Raw genomic sequence first — 22,835 nt, 5'->3', positions numbered from 1 at the left:
AATATCACCTCTTCGGTGTATTTTCGAAAACAATGGTTTTAAATTTGACAGTTAATCGTTGGCACATCTATTGGTTCAGCAATTAGTCCCTAAATTTGCAATATAAGATATACTATGAAACTTTCTCATCCTAATTAAATAGAGAAAAACATAGTTTTATAAAAGATACATGAATAATGGGTTTTGAGTTTAATAGAATCGCAAATACACACCAAGAGGTTCAGAAATATACATACAAAGCATCTGCAACGTCAGTATTTTTTCTAAATATCAATATTTCCCTCAAGGGTGAAAGGTTTAACAATATTTGAGTACTAGATTTTAAAACGCATTTCAAAATAACACACACTCCTTCCTTTATTTCATGCGGTTAAAATGTCATAACCAACACTTATTTAAGCCATCAACATAGAAAATATTTAAAATAAAATTGGAAGAAGCAGGGCCCATAAGGCCTTATCCTGCCTACTAAACATATCATGAATTCCAACAATAAACTCAATTATAATTTAATTTATATTGCAATTTTTAATTTTATGCATTTAGTTTGTAATTTCAAAAATAAATATTGACAAACGAAGGCCATTCGGGAAAGAATAGCATTTTTTCACTCTTTTGCAACTTATTTCATCGTTAGATCCAGCGATAGCCGAAAAAAAAACATTGAATTAATTGAAAGCTCGTATTTATTCATTCATTAAAGATTCGTTATATAGATGACGTATTATCTTTAAACAATCCTAATTTCGGGAATTTTTTTATTGTAAGAGGTAGACGTAGAACATAATAGCAGTGATCAGACTTATACTACTACCACACTCTCCAGAGAAGATATTGTGGAAACCCATAAATCTGTGCTATGCCCTTTTAGTGTCTCTACCAAGGACGATGACTGTGATTTACCGTCTATGTCTATGTACTAGATTCCTAAACTCCACAAGAAACCATACAGGCAACATTACATAGCTGGATCTAATGTACCACCAAACCGCTTTCAAAACTTTTTAATTTCTATATTTACAGCTGTCATATAGGGTCTGCAGTCCCAACACAGCACTTGTTACTCCCGAAGTGGTATCAATTCAATGTGAATCCTGTAAAATTCGGACATCGAAGGCTTGCCAATGTACACATGACATACATTTACCTAAGTTTGCCTGTATAATCCTGTCATGAATACATACTTGTACAAGTATAACCACATATAACTGCTACCAAGATAATAGATATGAAAATTCTATTACAGAACACAAAGTACAACCGTTTTTATCCTGTGGATAGGGGGTGGGGGCTTGGATTTGATGTCAGATTATGATTGTTTTATTCAATGAATGGACGAGTTAAAAATCACAGATTTTGGAACACCTTTTTTTCAAAAAGACCCTACAATATTGCCCCTCCTTACCTATAAACATGGTGCCTATAACTAAACCTGACGAAAAATTTTAATTAGCTTTCTGATTGTCATGTGCTTTGAAATATAACATATACGTATAAGCATAAAATTTGCTTAGAACCTATTCCAAAATCGTAGCTTGTCATCTTGTGTGTATGCAAGAATCCTTCATTAGTTATTGTCATGTTTGTACTCTAATCCTGAAAGAATTTAAGATAAGATTGCCAAACAACGATTGAAAACAAGAATGAAACTATAGGACAGTACATGTACGTTCTACCTTACAATAATGATTTTTACTTTCTAAGAAACTAGAAACAGGTACCATCAAATTAGTATGCATGATCCAATTATAAACCACAAAATAGCATCAGAGCACCACATTTTCCACCAATGGTAATTAAGAATTGTTTTGAAAACTTATCCATCCAAAGAAATCCTCGTTTTACAAATTTGTCAAGCAAATCGCACGATCTACACTTGTTATTTCCCGTTCCTTTTCACAAGTCATATATTATCAACGCGTGTATGGCGTTCATCTTTTCCGTATCGGAACCAACAACGGCCTATTACAGCCATTTCCTACCCAACAGACGAAAACCATAATGAAATTGGAGATAATTGAACTTGGTTAGCTTGAAAAAATTATTGTATTATGGTCGTATTATGTTATTACATGTACAAATATACATGTATGCTGTTATTGTTGTAGTCATTGTTGTCTGCCTCTATTTCTTATTAAATTATACCTCAATATGCCATACCACAAAAGGAAGGGATTGAATTTGGAGCAATTTGTACCATTTACGATTGGGGGGCAGGCCAGAAGCAATAATTTCCAGATAATAACTTGAGTAAATGTGAATGGATCCCTTTGAAATCGTACCTCAAGGTGTCAATACACAAATTACCAAAGCTTGGAATTATTTTTGAATTTTTTTTAACTAAATCAAGAAAAAAATAGGGGCCAGAAACGTGTATCTTTCGTATGTCTTGATAATAACTTATAAGGGCCCCACCCTTATTAATGGCATGTGGTGGGAAGATAACCTTAAGACAATGTATCATGTAAAATTGTTGGTGATTTTCACATTAACTATTGATTTTTGCACCACTGTTTGTGTCTCGATTGTAATGAGTTTTATATGATTAATTGAATGTGTTAAGATTGTCTGATGTACAGGAGTTTTAACTCAGCAGGGCCCATAGAGATGGCTTCCATCTCAATGATGTCTAGTTATTATTATTCGAAGAAGCAGGAATTAATTTACTATTTGAACTGATTATAAATTACAAGCCAAGATTAAGAAGGTGCTTGAAAAACTGAAAACATTGATTATTAAGTAAACATATTCGTAGGAATTATCATTTTGATAATTTTGTGGCACACATCCTCTCTAACTCTAACATTATATCTTCATTTGAACATTTGTTTTGTGATTTTTTGTCTGTCTTTGGTTGCAATTTTATCATTTTTTGTTTGAATTGCAATTTAGTTTTGAGCTTCAGCTCTGGAAATCTTTAGTATGTTTTGTCATAAAAAAATAAGTTTCGCTTAACTGTTCTCTGTAAACCTTTTAGTTTTATTCAGCTGTAATCAATGGAGTATTGAAAATAATATTTGATATATTGTCATTGCAGGAAGTCTGTGTGATTTAGATGAAAATAAGAAAAGGTGGCTTCTTATAGGAATAAGTTTACACATGATTATCTCCCCTGCCTTGAGGAAGTATGTAGAATCGACACTTAATAAGCTCTGGCAGACACTGAAAAGTACCAAAAACATTGAAAACCAGGTTTATGGAAGTCAATTAACAAGTCATAATGGTATTTGGCTAAATTATGAAACAATAAATGACAATAAAATACAATGTGGGAGACAACAGGATCGATATGACTATCGTGTAAAGAATGTTATTGACTTGTCTAAATTGTTCCTTGATTCTCACACATCTCAATATACTGCGTTTGATGATAGGTGTGATACATCAGCTCTTTTAGGAATACTCATCAAATCTGGTGTATGTCCTACAAATGGAAAATTATATGCGGAAAAGGTTTGTGCCTTCATTATTACTTAAATGTTTATAAGAAAAGTTTTAGAAAGTCAGGAAATAAACTACTTATTTTGAAATCAACAAATTTTATAGAAGTTAAAAGACTGATGATCTGTTAATGTTGAGACTGAGATTTGTAAACCAACTTTTGTTAGTACAAGGATATATTAAGATACAAAGATAAGTGTATATTATTCCTTTGTTAATATTGTCACTGTTCTATGGTGATCATCAATATTTGTAACTTGATTGACAGCAGCCTCAATATGATGCTTTCTAGATTTTTTCAACTTGCGATGTGACTGGCACCAATCGATTCAGTTGTCATCAGAGAACTTTGTAAATGTTGTATGTATAGTTAAATTGTCAATTCTAAACTGCATTTGACAGGGAACCTCATTTTACACATTGTAGGTCAGATCAGAGGTAAGGAACTCCTGGGCACACTGTGATTTTTCAAAATGGGATGACACTAAATACCAAGACTGTGTTAAACTTATTGAGGAACTTATCAAGAGTTTGGGTCTCACGAGACTAGAGGAAAACCGAGTCATTTCCGAGCTGAATGAATGGAATCACAATGGTTAGACTTTACAGTATGACTTACTTCCCTTTGCTTTAAACAGGATATATATAAAAAAAAACAAGGTCAGGTTGAAGTGGTAAAATAAAATCAATGGAGACACAGAGAAACCAAAAACTTAGAAAACTAAAAGTTACTTAGGCCAAAAATAAATAATTGTTTGTTTCCCCAAACCCGACCATTACAGGTCAGGTATAGGTAGGTAGGTAGGTAAAATATTTTATTTTTTTGGAAATTTTTTTTTCTTGGTACTTGTAAATAGGAAATTACAAACCAGTATTATAGGCCAGTATTTTAAGTTTTATGGTGTATCAATTTATCATTTTCCTCATGTCAGATTTACCAAATAAAACTCTATGTATATTTTGAAATCATTTATATTATTGGATTTCTCTACGGTGATATTTTTCCAATAATAATGCAGTCTCTGCACACTGGTAACACAATACAATGTGTTTTAAGGGCCCCCTTGCATTACACAAATATTAAAAAAAAACCAGTTACTGAAGTAAAACAAGGTTTATTATTAACCCATCCACCACCATTATCATTGTTTATAATTAACCTATCCACCACCATTATCATTGTTTATAATTAACCCACCCACCACCATTATCATTGTTTATAATTAACCCACCACCACCATTATCATTGTTTATAATTAACCTATCCACCACCATTATCATTGTTTATAATTAACCCACCCACCACCATTATCATTGTTTATAATTAACCCACCACCACCATTATCATTGTTTATAATTAACCTATCCACCATTATCATTGTTTATAATTAACCTATCCACCACCATTATCATTGTTTATAATTAACCTATCCACCACCATTATCATTGTTTATAATTAACCTATCCACCACCATTATCATTGTTTATAATTAACCTATCCACCACCATTATCATTGTTTATAATTAACCCACCACCACCATTATCATTGTTTATAATTAACCTATCCACCACCATTATCATTGTTTATAATTAACCTATCCACCACCATTATCATTGTTTATAATTAACCTATCCACCACCATTATCATTGTTTATAATTAACCCACCACCACCATTATCATTGTTTATAATTAACCTATCCACCACCATTATCATTGTTTATAATTAACCCACCACCACCATTATCATTGTTTATTATTAACCCACCACCACCATTATCATTGTTTATAATTAACCTATCCACCATTATCATTGTTTATTATTAACCTATCCACCATTATCATTGTTTATAATTAACCTATCCACCATTATCATTGTTTATAATTAACCTATCCACCATTATCATTGTTTATAATTAACCTATCCACCATTATCATTGTTTATAATTAACCTATCCACCATTATCATTGTTTATAATTAACCTATCCACCATTATCATTGTTTATAATTAACCTATCCACCATTATCATTGTTTATAATTAACCTATCCACCATTATCATTGTTTATAATTAACCTATCCACCACCATTATCATTGTTTATAATTAACCTATCCACCACCATTATCATTGTTTATAATTAACCTATCCACCACCATTATCATTGTTTATAATTAACCTATCCACCACCATTATCATTGTTTATAATTAACCTATCCACCACCATTATCATTGTTTATAATTAACCCACCACCACCATTATCATTGTTTATAATTAACCTATCCACCACCATTATCATTGTTTATAATTAACCTATCCACCACCATTATCATTGTTTATAATTAACCCACCACCACCATTATCATTGTTTATTATTAACCCACCACCACCATTATCATTGTTTATAATTAACCTATCACCATTATCATTGTTTATAATTAACCTATCCACCACCATTATCATTGTTTATAATTAACCTATCCACCACCATTATCATTGTTTATAATTAACCTATCCACCACCATTATCATTGTTTATAATTAACCCACCACCACCATTATCATTGTTTATAATTAACCTATCCACCACCATTATCATTGTTTATAATTAACCCACCACCACCATTATCATTGTTTATTATTAACCCACCACCACCATTATCATTGTTTATAATTAACCTATCCACCATTATCATTGTTTATTATTAACCTATCCACCATTATCATTGTTTATAATTAACCTATCCACCATTATCATTGTTTATAATTAACCTATCCACCATTATCATTGTTTATAATTAACCTATCCACCATTATCATTGTTTATAATTAACCTATCCACCATTATCATTGTTTATAATTAACCTATCCACCATTATCATTGTTTATAATTAACCTATCCACCATTATCATTCAACTCAGGATACCATGTTTATAATTAACCTATCCACCACCATTATCATTCAACTCAGGATACCATGTTTATAATTAACCTATCCACCATTATCATTCAACTCAGGATACCATGTTTATAATTAACCTATCCACCATTATCATTCAACTCAGGATACCATGTTTATAATTAACCTATCCACCGCCATTATCATTCAACTCAGGATACCATGTTTATAATTAACCTATCCACCATTATCATTCAACTCATGATACCATGTTTATAATTAACCTATCCACCACCATTATCATTCAACTCAGGATACCATGTTTATAATTAACCTATCCACCACCATTATCATTCAACTCAGGACACCATGTTTATAATTAACCTATCCACCATTATCATTCAACTCAGGATACCATGTTTATAATTAACCTATCCACCATTATCATTCAACTCAGGATACCATGTTTATAATTAACCTATCCACCACCATTATCATTCAACTCAGGATACCATGTTTATAATTAACCTATCCACCATTATCATTCAACTCATGATACCATATTTATAATTAACCTATCCACCATTATCATTCAACTCATGATACCATGTTTATAATTAACCTATCCACCACCATTATCATTCAACTCAGGATACCATGTTTATAATTAACCTATCCACCACCATTATCATTCAACTCAGGATACCATGTTTATAATTAACCTATCCACCACCATTATCATTCAACTCAGGATACCATGTTTATAATTAACCTATCCACCATTATCATTCAACTCAGGATACCATGTTTATAATTAACCTATCCACCATTATCATTCAACTCATGATACCATGTTTATAATTAACCTATCCACCATTATCATTCAACTCAGGATACCATGTTTATTACAAAAACTAAATATTGTTGAAAATCGAGCAAAATGTAAATAAAAAATAGCAGAAAAATAACAGCAGAAAATGGCTGCTCCAATCAATTTTTCAAAATCTCCTTTCAACTCAGGATAATATGTTTTCCTACATGTACCAAATTTAATTGGAATCCAAATAATTTTTCAAATACTGCCCAAAAATGGCAGTTATTTTGAAATGCTACCAAGTGATTGTTAAAGAGGGTATCATGCACTAAAGGACAGTGAATGATAATTCATTCCATGGTTCATGGAAAATAAAAGCAAATAAAATTCCTTAGTTTGTGGGAAGTTGAAAGTCACATGCATGATTAAAAAATGTATGTGTAAAAATGGACTATGATAAACCTAGTACAAATGACATAGCATGCCCTCAGTGTCAAGCGATCTGAAACATGTTTTATCAGTATGTTGTAAAAAAAATTATCATACCGATGGTATGGTCTAAAATGTGTAACCCCTACCCGTACCAACTTTTCAATGTACCAAATACTGTTTTGCCAATTTCTTTCAATTTCTTCATTATTATTTGATATTTCTAGCTGAAAGTTGGTACACATTTACAAAATGACATGATGGATAGGCTTGAATTAATGAGTTTTAAAATATTTTCGAAAAAAAATAGATTTTCTGTTTTCAAAAGGTCTAAAATGTGTAAACCAGTTTTAACCACTTTAATATTATTAGAAAAAAACGTAAAATTGGGATAGGAAAGTGAGTAATAGTCAATAAATAGTTGGGTACAGTTAACTTACAGTAACTTCCAGTTACACATTTTACACTTTTTGACATAACAAAAACGATCAAACAAGAAATATAAAAAAAATATACATCAGGTTCTTGATTAGAAATGCATTGAAACAGACTTTCCACATCTCATGGCATTTTCAATTATAAACATACTGTGGCGTAAGAATGAATATTTTAGCGAAACAATATTTGGGTACGGGAATTAAGTTGGTACGGATACGGGTACGGGTTACACATTTTAGACCCTAACCATACAAGTTTATCAAGATTTGAAAAATTAAACAGTCCTACTCATCATGCATGAGAGATAATAAATGCCCGGGACAGTACACAAAATAAACCCTTACCACTCACTACCAGGGGAGAAGTATGAGCTGTCTGCCTTTACGAGACTAGTATGGGATGGTCTTGTTCAAATATTTCCATCTTCGAAAATCTCCGCCATTGTTAACAAGTGTTTCTTAAAGTTTCCAGCCGAATAAACGACAACAAAAAAACGACAGAATCAGAATGGTATCTATACGTTTATTTAAATTTACTAACAATCTAGGGGATATGGTAAAGACCTGAAAAAGTGTATCATCTATATCGATAACAAAGACGCTTTAAAGAGCAGCATCCCCTTCTATTGTATTTGACTCCTCCATTTCATAGGAGCACCACAGCATGGATATTTTAACAACTACAAAAATAATTTCTACTCAAAATCGGCAATAAAATTAATTGGGTTGCGACAATTTTTTCGGGTCGGACAGGATTTGCGAAACAAAGAATATTTTATTTTTGGCCTTCGATATATTGTAATCACACGTTAAATATGAAATACAGTACTGCTGTTAAAGATAACAGGTCAATGTCAAGGCATTTGGTTGCCATGGTTTGTGTTAAGTATAAAGCAATCAAAGTTTTATGGAATATATAGGAATCACCTTGTCTGTGTGTCCATCTTTATACAATGTTTGGGTAACAAATGAAGATGTGCAAGACAATTTTAAAGGGAGATAATAAAACTGAATGTTTTACACCAGCTTGAGTATTTCTCAGTAGGCTTACACACAGTTCTAATTACATATAGAAATAATTACATGTAATAACTCATGTATTTTGTTTGTATGATGTTGCAGATTTTTCAAGTGTTGTTATTATATTCATGTTTTTAAAAGAGAAACCAAGGAGACCAAGATTTACATGATACTCACCATATTAATTTGTATTTTTCTAGGTAAAAAGTTTATCGAAGGAACTGCTCCTGAATTTGTATGTTTAGCAGAAAGAAGGAAACAAGTACAAGATCTTAATAATCATTCTAAACTGCTGGCAGAGATTTCTGAATTTATTATAAAGATACAAAAGGAACTATCTGAGGTAGACAAGATACTAACAGATTATTCAGAGAGAATTGTACTGTTGGAAAATATAAGAACACATTACAAATTAATTCATGTTTAGTTAAAACAAGTAGGATTTTGATGCAAGCTCAATCCTTGTACAAATGTAGCTGAGGCTACAGATTAGGGTTGTACGGGTCAAAGCTTAGTCCCTGCACAAAAGTAATGGAATCAACAGATGAGGATTTTATTGTATCAAGTTTTGTCTTATTCAATAGTATGTGTTATCAGTGGACTCTTTGTTTTCTTGATCGTTATAAGGTTCAAGACCATAAAACAAAATGTGGTGTTTTATTTTGGTCCAACTTTTTATTTTAATTAGGGGTCCATTGATTTTTAAAATATAACTTCAGTGTATGCATATATATCTCTATAATACTTTTTCACAATATTCTTTATGGCAAAAGGATACTTGGGAACATTTTTGTCCCCCACGACGTGTCGCACCGGACATGGAAATGTCGGGCATCTGTCCGTCTGCGTTTTCCGCACTTTTTTTGTTATGCTTTATTTAATAAAGTTTATAAGTTTATTTTTGGTATATGGCCTTATTATGAAGAGTTACAGATACTGTTGTACTTTGGTTACGGTTGAATGATTTTTATGGAAGTTATGACCCTTGGATTTAGAAAATTTCAGTGAATTTACAGTTTTCCGCACTTTTTTTGTAATGTTTTTACCAATTGGTTTCATATTTTGCATGTAGTTTTACTAAGAAAAGTGACAGATTAAGTCGACTGTGGTTATGGTTGATTAATTTTTATGGAAGTTATGGCCCTTGGACTTGAAAAATTTCAGTGAATTTAAAGTTGTCCTCTTTTTTTTTCGCGGGGGACATTGGAACGCTGTTCTTTTATTTAGTTTGAATTTGAACTGTTCATGAATGTGGGGTGAAAAAGGGACAAGTAGCTGTCATTTTCCAGATTTTTGGACAGTAATTTTACTATCAATAACTAGATCTCTCTGAAATTGTATCACAAGGTGCCATACCGTCAAAAGAAGGCAGTGAATAATCACGAGGGTTGTGACTTGAAACTATTAGGAATTATGGGCTAGAAAAAAACATTTTATTTTCCTGATGTTTAAACAAAAACTAACGTGAGGGAAATTAAATGAGACTCCTTGCCTTCCCACAAAAAGAACACTGATATTGATTTTTTGGCTGCAATTAAGAAGTATGGGCCAAAATCAGCCAAATACTGAATTGAGCCAATTCAGAAATACTTGTTAAAAACAAGTATTTTGAAGATCCAAAAACGGAGTGTCTTATTACAGTCAAAATTCAATGCTGCATTAAAGCTTGAAAGGCGTGTCCATATTTGTTTGAAAGGTTCAGGATCGTTTCATATAAAGTTGTGGGAAGGTTTTGTTACAGAAGTCTCAATAACACACTTGTTAAAAGATTTACTGAGAATATAGACTGGATGTTAGGTATGAAAGTTTGACTGTAGTATGTAGACAGAACAATGTCAGTAAATTAACATAATTATTTGATCTTTATTTCGTATTTTTAGTTCTGTCAAAAAGTAAATGCAGAAATGAAAGACGCAAAAGAATCTATTGAGATATTATATAAAAGACAAGGTAAGATGATAGGCTGTAATACATGTATCATAGGACCAACTTGTTCAAAGAGTAATCAAGGGAACCAAGGTTATAGCAGTAATCAAAAGAATGTAATCCAGGGACAAAGACCAGACATGGAAAACAGACATACACAATAAAGAACATAAAGTAACTCAAATCATACATACAAAGTAACAAAAGTAAATGAGCAACTCCGACTCCACTAAAAACTGGGAGCATGGACCAGGTGCACCGTTAGGGTAAGCGTCCTCTGCTTTTCTAGAAACACCAGCCGAGTTGTTCATAAAAAGTCAAGTCTGGGGTAGACAAACGAGGAAAGGAAAACTATGACCCGTTGAATAAATCAGTTTTCATGGTGCAGATGGATACACCATAACGATCCACGAGTTCATGATGACGACCATAAAACTTCTGTAGTGATGACTTCAATCTTGTAGCAACATAACCCTGTTGTAATAGGATGTAATACATGCATGATAGGTCCAACTTGTTGAAAAGAATCTATTGAGATATTATATAAAAGATATGGTAAGATAATAGGCTGTAATACATGTATCATAGGACTAACTTGTTCAGAAGAATCTATTGAGATATTATATAAAAGACAAGGTAAGATAATTGGCTGTAATACATGTATCATGGGGCCAAATTGTTTTACTTTAATAAATAAAGATATTTAGGAAGATTAGCAATGCCCACGGTATAAATAAGGGTAACACATTGTCTAGAACACTACAATGGTAAAATATGTAGAATTAATAGTACTATACAGAGTGACTGAAACAGTACATACAGACAAAACAAACAGCATGAATTGCATTAATCCTAGGTGATCTGCTTCTTGTAAGGCACCCATTGTGCTGATTGTTGATGGTCCAGTGAAAGAGGAATGATATAGATATCTGTATCTGGTGATATTAAGAATGTACATGTCAATCGATTCATTCTTTTAATTGATGATGAAGTATTATTAAAATTTCTGCCAACTGTCAAAATGAAAATTTGAAATATTAGGACTAAAGTGATCTGTAAGCTAATTTGTAATTACAGTTGACCATTTCAATGTGTTCTAACTATTACAGTGCTTTCCTTTAACTACTAGTCCAAAGCTGTTTAGCTTTTTTTATGGCCTGATAGCACATCCAACATTCTTATCAGCTCAATATAAATTGCTTATTTCGTATGTCTGTATGGTCCGTACATTTTAAAGTTCTATGACCACTTTCATTCTAATGAAAACCTTGTAAACATTTGATTGCACTCTGTTAAATTTGAATGGTGTGTCCGTCGTACTTGGCCCAACTGTTCAAAATGTAATCTATGACAAATCCTAGTAAAATATTTTGTAAAGTTTTCAGTTATCTTTGTTCAAATATTCACTAGACTCGTTTTCCAAACCAACAAACAATACAAAAGGAAAAAAGGGGAATAGCAAAAAAAAACAAAAAAACTGTATTATTGACTCACCTTGACTAAAGTTGTTTCCATATATCTACAATACTGTTAGGTTTATCCAAATTCTGACATAGGACAAAAGTGTTCAGCAGGATGAGATCTATCTGTGGTCAAATATTTATGTTATTCTGTTTAGCCATTTTTGGAGTTATTGACCTTTTTCGACATTTTTCACTTTTCTTAATGCTATTCCTGTCTAGTATTTTCTCCTCCGAAATTACTTAATGGAAGTCAGTGAAAGTTGATATGATTGTTCCTTAAGTATGAGCTTAAGGAATTAAAAAAAAAACAAAAACACATTGCAAACCTTTTTGAAATTTAAAATTCCAGATAAACATGATATTTGTATATGAATTTTACTAAGATATAGGGAAGATGTACATGTTATTACTTAAATGAATCATTTACTTTCCAGACGAACAAGAACAAATTTTACACTGGAATATGAGAGGTAGGTAAATAATATTGCTTTATCGATCCAATAATACAACAGAAGAAATGACAGACAAAACCAAAGGAGAATCATATTTAAAAATCAAAAGACAACCAAATAAACAACCACAGACTGACATACAATAGAAGAAATGACAGACAAAAAAGAATAAATATGAATAGATAAATATCTAAGAAAACAACATAAATAATGACAGACTGACAGACAACAGAGGAAATGACAAAAAAGGAGAATCATGAATAAACTGAAAAAACAACAAAATAAAAAAAAAACAACAGGACTCACAACGGAGGAAATGACTGACAAAAAAGGACTGTAAAAGATAAACACCAAAAACAACAAAATAAAGATACAAAAAAGAAAACTACATCAGACAATTCATTCAACATAATTAAGACAAATATAAAAATAGAAATAACAAAGACAGTGCTGGTGCCAAAGATCAACAACAGTAAAGATGACAGACATATTTAAGATAACAATTATGACAGACAACTACTTCCACCAACAACAGTAATTATGACAGACAACAACTTGCTCTATCAACAGATATTATGACAGACAACAACTTACAACAGCAGGCATTATGACAGACAACATACACTACCAACAGTAATTGTGACAGACAACAACTAACACTATCAACAGTAATTGTGACAGAAACTAACAACATCAGTAATTATGGCATACTACAGCTAACACTGCCAACTTTTATGACATGTAATACCTTACACTGACAACAGTAATTATGACAGACAAATACCACCAACAACAGCATTAAAGACAAATGTTACTAACATTAAATATGACAGTCAACAACTTACACAATTAAACTATCCACAGTAATTATGACTGACATCAACCAAGTTCAACAACTAATAATGACTGACATCAACTAACACCATCAACAGTAATATGGCAGACAACAACTTGCACCATCAACAGTAATATGCCAAACAACAACTAACCATGTCAAAAGTAATTTTAATTGACAACAAGTAACACTTCCAACAGTAAAAATAAATGAAAACGACTTGCACCAACAACAGCTATTATGACTGTCAACATTAAGGAAAGATAACAGCTAATACTTTCAAAAGTAATTACATGTATGTCAGACAACAACTAACACTATCAACAGATTTTGTGACATAAACTTACAACAGTAGTTGTTATGACAGACAACAACTGACACCAACAATTGTAATTGTGACAGACAGCAACTGTAATAATGAAAGGCAACAACCAACACCATCAACTCTTTTTCTGACAGTCAACATCAATAATTTTGACAGTCAACAACTTTCACCAACAACAGTTATTATGACAGACAACAACTAATGCCAGCAACAGTAATTATGACAGACAAACATTAAATCACCAACAGTTACTTTGACGGACAGCAATTTCCAACAACGTAAATTATGACAGACAACAACTAACACCAACAGCACTATTGAAGATGGACAACAACTTACACCAAAAACAGTATTAAAGACGGACAAAAACTTTCACCAACAACAGTAATTATGACAGACAACTAACACCAACAACAATATTGAAGACAGATAACAACTTTCATCCTCAACAGTTATAATGACAGCGAACAAATCACACAACCAACAGTTATTTTGACAGACAAAAACTAACACCAACAGCAGTATTTAAGACGGACAACAAATTTTACCAACAACAGTAATTATGACAGACAACAAATCACACAACCATCAGTAATTATGATGGACAACAATTTCCACCAACAGCACTATTGAAGATGGACAACAACTTACACCAAAAGCAATATTAAAGACGGACAAAAACTTTCACCAGCAACAGTAATTATGACAGACAACTAACACCAACAACAATATTGAAGGCAGACAACAACTTTCACCATCAACAGTCATTATGACAGACCACAAACTAAAACAATCAACAGTTTTTTTTGTCAAACAACCACTCATTTCAACAACAATAATACAAACATACAACAACTAACCCCATCAACAGTTATTGTGACGGGCAACAAATAGCGCAACAACAACTGTTATTGTAACAGGCAACAAATAGCACCAATTACTGTAATTATGACTGATAAAAATTAACTTTTTCAACAGTAATAATGTCAGACAACAACTAACACTATCAACAGTAATTGTGACAGCAACTTTCAACAGCAGTAATAATGACAGACAACAACTGACACCAACAACGGTAATTATGACAGACAGCAACTAATACCACCAACAGTAATAATGTCAGAGAACAACCAACACTATCAACAGTAACTTTGACTGCAACTTTCAACAGCAGTAATAATGACAAACAACAACTGACACCAAAAGTAATTTTGACAGACAGCAGCTAACACTACCAGTCAACAACTTAGACCAACAACATTAATTATGACAAGTAATAACTTACACCAACAACAGTAGTTGTGACAGACAACAACTGACATAATCAAAAATTATTATAACAGACAATAACTAACACTGACAACAGTAATTTTGACAGTCAACAACTTAGACCAACAACAGTAATTATGACAAGTAATAACTTACACCAAAAACAGTAGTTGTGACAGACAACAACTGACATAATCAAAAATTATTATGACAGACAATAACTAACACTGACAACAGTAATTTTGACAGTCAACAACTTAGACCAACAACAGTAATTATGACAAGTAATAACTTACACCAACAACAGTAGTTGTGACAGACAACAACTGACATAATCAAAAATTATTATGACAGACAATAACTAACACTGACAACAGTAATTTTGACAGTCAACAACTTAGACCAACAACAGTAATAATGACAGACAGCAGTTAAAACATCAAAAGTTATTGTGACAGACATGAAGTAGTGCCGACAACAGTCATTAATTACAGGCAAAAACTGACACTTACAACAGTAATTATCACAGACAAAAACTAACGCAGACAAAAGTAATTATGGTATTGTAAATAGAAATTTCAAACATTTAAAGATTTTAAAGAAAATTTAGAAAATAGAACGTAATCAAAACCTGAATGGGACTAATAAATAAATAAAATATAATTTTGAATCATTATATATATCATTATCATTATTTTGTTTGAAATCCCTTACGCCAGTCAAGTGAGAATGAACATTATCGTTAAGCAGTACAACATATGTGACGTCAAAAATTATGATAGACAACAGCTAACACAATCGACAGTAATTGTGACAGACAACAGCTGACACCAACAACAGTAATTCTGACAGACAAAAACATACAGCAACAACAGTTCATTTGACTGACAATTCAAAGATTTAGAAAAGTAGAACGTAATCAAAACCTGAATGGAACTAAATAACTGCAGTTTACATTTGTTAGGAAATACTATTTATGTCACTAAGATTGTATGTTGGGAATTGGTAAGATTTGTTTAGTTTTATGTATTCCAACAGACAAAATAAAATCCCTTAACACCAGTCAAGTGAGAATGAAATGAAAATTATCGTAAAGCAGTACAACATGCGTGATGTCATGTAGCACTCCATGAAAATATGGTCACAAAAGGAAACTTTGCAGTGCTTATAAAACTTATGTATTAAACTCGCTGCTCATCTCGTTCAAATAATATTGGACAATCTAATAATATTGAGGAATTAACATGTAAATTATCTAAATGATTAAATGAAAATTATTGAAATGTTAAATCTGATTTCAGAAAAACACAAAATGAATATAGAAGGATGGGAAAAAGAGGAAGCAATGTTTACGATTACCAGGGCAACAGAATATGTGGCCAAATTGATCGAAAAGGAAGATGTTGTTGTAGTTACTGGAAGTTCTGGGTCTGGGAAGTCTTCGATAATACACCATGTGGCGCTAGAATTAAATGAAAAGAAGGGATATGATATCATTACATTTATATCACGTCCTTCAGATATCATACAAAACCGAGATATTAAGAAGAATCAGGTTTTTGTAGTAGATGATATCTGTGGGAAGAACTTTATTAACAAACAAGACTTGCAGACATGGTATGACAAGGCAGATGAGATTAAACAACTTCTTCATCCAGTCAGGACAGATAAACAAGAAGCTAAAGAACTAAAACATGGACACATGAAAATTCTTGTCTCATGCCGTCTACACATATTCAAGGATACACAATTTAAGTCTTTGAAGATATTAACTGAACACTCATGTGATCTAGAATCAAAAGAGCATCAACTGACTCATTATGAAAGACTTAAAATGATTAGAAAATACACAAATCTTTCTGAGAATGATATAAGGAAATTAGGTAAAATGTTGGACAAGTATCCTTATTTTCCTTTACTTTGTAAGATGTCAAAAGAAAAAACAGTCAAGGAAGTTACTGAAATTTTCAAATCTCCCATCAAAGGTATTATGAATGATATAAAGATCAGGATAGAAACCAATGAAATTGAGTTCTGTGCTTTAATTCTATGTGTACTGTTCAGTGATGGATTTGATGAAACATATATAAATCCTAGAAGAATACCAGAAAATATGAGACAGAAAGTTACTGACATAGTAACTAATTTCAAAATAAATCTTGGCATTGAGATGGATAAAAAGCAGTTAAGTAATACATATAAACGTCTTGATGGAACTTATGTCAAGAAAACAGGATCAGTGTACACAATAGCCCATGATAAACTGTATGATATGGTTGCTGTAATTTGTGGTCGTCAACTTTCAGAACTTTTCATTACATATTCATCTTCATCATTCATAGCTGAAAAATTCAGATTTAAAAGTGTTTTTCCAGGTCAAGATCCAGAACAAGATGATTCATATTTGTATTTATCAAAAGAAGATGAACACCTTTACTTTGACAGAATATTCAAAGATCTCAAAGAACAAGATGGGATTATCTTATTTTGCAACCAACAGTTAAAAGAACAAAGTTATCAAGACAAAGTGATGAGATACATAGAACAGAACAAAGAAACATGTAAAACATTATTTCTTGAATTAGATGATAAATGTATGAAAAGTGTAATCAAAGACAATGCATTCATGTTCCCCTATGATTTTATTACTACACCACTGATTGAAGCATCAAAAATCGGTTTTTGTTCATTGGTTAAATATCTCATTTCTATAGAATGTAATTTAAACAAAAAAGATAGTGATAATAATTCATGTTTATACTATAGTTGTATAAATGGTCATCTTAATATTGTAAAACTGTTAATAACTAAAGGTGGAAATATTCAGGAAGTAATGAATGAACATAAAGATTTATTGTCTGATGTGTGTAGGAGAGGTCATACTGATATTATAGAACTGTTAATAACTGAAGGTGCCGACATTCAGAATGTTTTGTATTATACATGTCTTTATGGTTATCTTAATATTTTAAAACTGTTAATAACTAAAGGTGGAAATATTCAGGAAGTAATGAATGAACATAAAGATTTATTGTATCATTTGTGTAAAGAAGATCATACTGATATTGTAGAACTGTTAATAACTGAAGGTGCTGACATTCAGGATGCTTTGTATTATACATGTCTTTATGGTCATCTTAATATTGTAAAACTGTTAATAACTAAAGGTGCTGACATTCAGAAAGCTTTGTATTATACATGTCTTTATGGTCATCGTAATATTGTAAAACTGTTAATAACTAAAGGTGGAAATATTCAGGAAGTAATGAATGAACATAAAAATTTATTGTATCATGTGTGTTGCAGAGGTCATACTGATATTGTAAAACTGTTAATAACTGAAGGTGCTGACATTCAGGATGCTTTGTATTATACATGTCTTTATGGTCATCTTAATATTGTAAAACTGTTAATAACTAAAGGTGGAAATATTCAGGAAGTAATGAATGAACATAAAGATTTATTGAATCATTTGTGTAAAGAAGATCATACTGATATTGTAGAACTGTTAATAACTGAAGGTGCTGACATTCAGAAAACTTTGTATTATACATGTCTTTATGGTCATCTTAATATTGTAAAACTGTTAATATCTAAAGGTGGAAATATTCAGGAAGTAATGAATGAACATAAAGATTTATTGTATCATGTGTGTAAGGAAGGTTATACTGATATTGTAGAACTGTTAATAACTAAAGGTGCTGACATTCAGGATGCTTTGTATTATACATGTCTTTATGGTCATCTTAATATTGTAAAACTGTTAATAACTAAAGGTGGAAATATTCAGGAAGTAATGAATGAACATAAAGATTTTTTGTCTGATGTGTGTAAGGAAGGTTATACTGATGTTATAGAGCTGTTAATAACTGAAGGTGCTGACATTCAGAAAACTTTGTATTATACATGTCTTTTTGGTCATCTTAATATTGTAAAACTGTTAATAACTAAAGGTGGAAATATTCAGGAAGTAATGAATGAACATAAAGATTTATTGTATCATGTGTGTAGGAGTGGTCATACTGGTATTGTAAAACTGTTAATAACTGAAGGTGCTGACATTCAGGATGCTTTGTATTTTACATGTCTTAATGGTCATCTTAATATTGTAAAAATGTTAAAAACTAAAGGTGGAAATATTCAGAAAGTAATGAATGAACATAAAGATTTATTGCATTATGTGCATAATGAAGGTCATACCGATATTGTACAATTGTTGTTAGATAGAAATGCTGATCCAACACAAGTGTTGGGGTCGAACACCTTTAGAAGTAACATACAATGAAACTCTCAGAAACCTTTTAAAGAGTCACATAAAATATTGATGACTATTAGTCAGATCTCTATAAATTATACATATTGTTTTTCACCAGAAACTAAATATCTTTTTAATTCTAAGTATTTGACATCACTTGGGGGATCTTGTTTTATTCAACTCAGTGTTTCGAATTAGGAAAATAGATTTTTTTCGTGTTGGTGTAATATTTTTATATCTGATATTTGACATCACTTGTGGGGTCTTGTTTTACTCTGTGCATTGACTGAAACAGAAAATGTAAATGTTTTTAAGATTTGATGAAAAAAGTTGTATTTTTTAAATTTTCTGTAAATAGCTCTTTGTAATGTACACTGTAGGTGATTTATAATTCTGTTTTAATTTATATTTATTTCATTATCAAACTTTTTTATTGTAAATAACTCTCTGTAATGTACACTGTAGGTGATTTATTGTTCTGTTTTAGTTGTTTTAGTTTTTAATGCATGTACTTGTAATTTCTGTGATAGTTCAATATAAAATGTCACCAACTAATTGAGTTCTTTTTTCAGTGCATTCACTTTAAAGTATTGCTCTATTTGTTGGTGATTTATTGTTTAAAGTTTTCATGTATTTTGTAATTTCTGTGATGGTTTTAAATAAAGTTATGATTTCACTTTTACTTTTTTTTCCTTAATTTTATAATTAAATTTCTACACAAGTACATTGATCAATATTTGTTCTCCAAATAATTTGTTTTTTTTTTTTATAATTCAAATGTCATTAACTAATTGAGTTCTTTTATTTATCATCAGCACATTCACTTTAAAGTATTGCTCTATTTAAAAAAACCATGTAGAGGTCTTTGTTAACAGCCTAGTAATTAAAGTGTTACTTGGATGTACAAATTTTATATGAAATATTTGTATACTTTATTTACTGGTTTTCAAACCTAAATAGCTGTGTTCAAAATATTTACATAAATTATTTTTGAAATTGCATGATTTTTATATTGAACATACTTAACTGCCTTTTTCAAGGCACTTCAATCAGTACACTACACAAAGGACCAGAGCTCTAGGGGTTGATATGCACTGTCTGATTGACCTGTTATATACACCTGTCTGTCTGTCTGTTAAATGTATGTAAAAGTGAACCCGGATATGCAAAGTTGTTTCGTTATTTGTCTATTCAATCCGTACAACATATATATACAAGAGACCAGAGCTTTAGGGGTTGATATGCAGTGTCCAATTGACCTGTTATATACACCTGTATGTCCGTCTGTTAAATACATCTTAAAGTGAACACAAATATGTAGAGATGTTTTGTTATTTGTCTGCACCATCTGTACACCATACAGACGCTAAGGACATATTCGTCAGAGCATGTTTTAGGATGATCCCATTTGTCTTGTGTATCAGTCACTACAGATCAAATGATCACTTCATATGTCTATCTTATACACTAGTGTGATAAAGTGTCAAAGCGAGGATCACTTTATTTTCCAAAGTCACAACAGATCAGAGTCACCTAAAATTTCTATCTAATGCGCCAATGTGGATCACGTAATTCATCTAAGTGAAAAGAGATCGACAGGTCACCACATTTGACTAATACACCAAAGTCACATCAGTTCAAATGGTTACCTCATATGTTTATCTAACGCACAAGTGTTGCAACATTTCATTCAACGAATGCTTATCTAGCACGTCAATAAAATACCTGACTGTCTTTGACATGAATCACAAAATCCGTCTGCAAAAATGCATGTAATACCATAACCGTCTGACCAACATCCTGGTCTTTGCCCCTGGATTCTTTTGATTACTACTTTAATATTTGTTCCCATGATTATTCATTAAAACGTCAACTTGAACTTTGAGAGAATACCCACGTGACAGTTATAATAATTAGGAACAAGTAAAATGCACTCCATAGCTTAACAGAACTTTAAAAGCGAGCAACAAACATTCAATGATGTTGAAAGAGTAATCAAGTGAACCAAGGTTATGGCGGTAATCAAAAGAATGTAATCCAGGGACAAAGACCAGACAAGGAAAACAGACATACACAACAAAGAACATAAGAGTAACTAAAATCATACATACAAAGTAACAAAAGAAAATGAGCAACTCCGACTCCACTAAAAACTGGGAGCATGGACCAGGTGCACCGGTAGGGTAAGCATCCTTGAAGATACGAAGTGTAAAAGATCCTTGCTGTATATTAAACTTGGTATTACAAGTGTACTACCTGTCAGAGTGAAATCGGACTCTAAGTGCTTTGTGGTCAAAAGTATAATTCGCATTGACTTCATTTATGAGGACTTCCTCTAAAAACAATTTATTTATGCTACGAAAGCTTACCAGGAATGTATGAAATGAACCCAGGTGTTGAAACCATGAAAAGTTTAGGGTATACGGATTCTACAAAGATATCTAACGGCGTGTCCTCTAAAGCAACAATTACTGCTCATTTTGTCTGCCCGTTATAGTCCAGTTTATTTCAGTTTTACTTCTTTTGACTTCGATGAAAGGGGCTGATGATGCCAAGTTAACGTGATTCTTTCTGAAACTGATCCTGTGTATGAGTCTAAAGAATAAAGACAGATAGTTTTTGTTCTCTGTAACTATATCATCAGATCCAAATAAAAGTTTAAAATTGATAACAGTCATTTATTTTGGAGTTTTGTTAGAGCACAATGTAATTAAGCAACACAATGTCTCTTTTATGATTTGCGTTAGTCCATACTTAACTCTCTTATAATAATATTTCGGCTCTTTATTGATTTTGACGACGTGTCATTATACTCAAATGAGCAAAAATGCAAGCGCCATGCGAAATGTTTGGGTAAAAGATATCACCAATAGACTGCTTTTGCATAATTCGCATTTAGAAATGTACTTCAATTGACTTACCATGCTATAACATTTCCTGGATACTATGCGAAATGGTAAAGTCTTGATGTACAAATATTATTTTTTAACAGGAGACATTTTGTATATTATGAAAATGAAACTTAATAAGTTGAAAACCACTGTAAAATGCTATTTTAAAGATTTGTGTGCGTCAGATTCATTTCGCTATACTCATGATATCTTATTGATTTAATAAAGGTTCTCTGAAAAAAATCTCTGAGCAGCAATTACGACTAAAAACAGATCGAACTGCATCAAATATAAATCAAATAAGAAGGAAACTATTAATTGTTGTATTATGTATAATGTAAGGACTGATCATTAGTCAACCAGAAAGCTATAGAGAACT

General features: G+C 31.7%; 1 protein-coding gene across 1 annotated transcript; it reads left to right on the top strand.

Moving 5' to 3' along the window:
- The first annotated feature begins 3,980 nt into the window (after positions 1–3,980).
- Positions 3,981–20,564, top strand: LOC148597598 (uncharacterized). The gene is made up of 6 exons (XM_088563227.1): positions 3,981–4,036; positions 9,241–9,383; positions 10,921–10,990; positions 12,864–12,899; positions 16,612–18,222; positions 18,301–20,564. The coding sequence occupies exons 3-6, from the start codon at positions 10,945–10,947 to the stop codon at positions 19,593–19,595; spliced, it is 2,988 nt and encodes a 995-aa protein (XP_088419353.1). The 5' UTR covers positions 3,981–4,036; positions 9,241–9,383; positions 10,921–10,944; the 3' UTR covers positions 19,596–20,564.
- Positions 20,565–22,835: the final 2,271 nt, after the last annotated feature.

The sequence above is a fragment of the Perna viridis genome, chromosome 15 (assembly GCF_037379345.1).
Source record: "Perna viridis isolate PV_CMFRI_1.1 ecotype Kerala chromosome 15, ASM3737934v1, whole genome shotgun sequence".
NCBI lineage: Eukaryota > Metazoa > Mollusca > Bivalvia > Mytilida > Mytilidae > Perna > Perna viridis.
Note: the sequence above shows the minus strand (reverse complement) of the source record. Positions and strands in the feature narration are given on the sequence as shown.

Bases quoted from the DNA above. Each gene is read 5' to 3' on its own strand.
- LOC148597598 (XM_088563227.1), top strand. From the start codon at position 10,945: ATGAAAGACGCAAAAGAATCTATTGAGATATTATATAAAAGACAAG. The intron at 10,991-12,863 runs GTAAGATGATAG...TTTACTTTCCAG, and splicing joins GATATTATATAAAAGACAAG to ACGAACAAGAACAAATTTTA. The intron at 18,223-18,300 runs GTGCCGACATTC...TAATAACTAAAG, and splicing joins AGAACTGTTAATAACTGAAG to GTGGAAATATTCAGGAAGTA.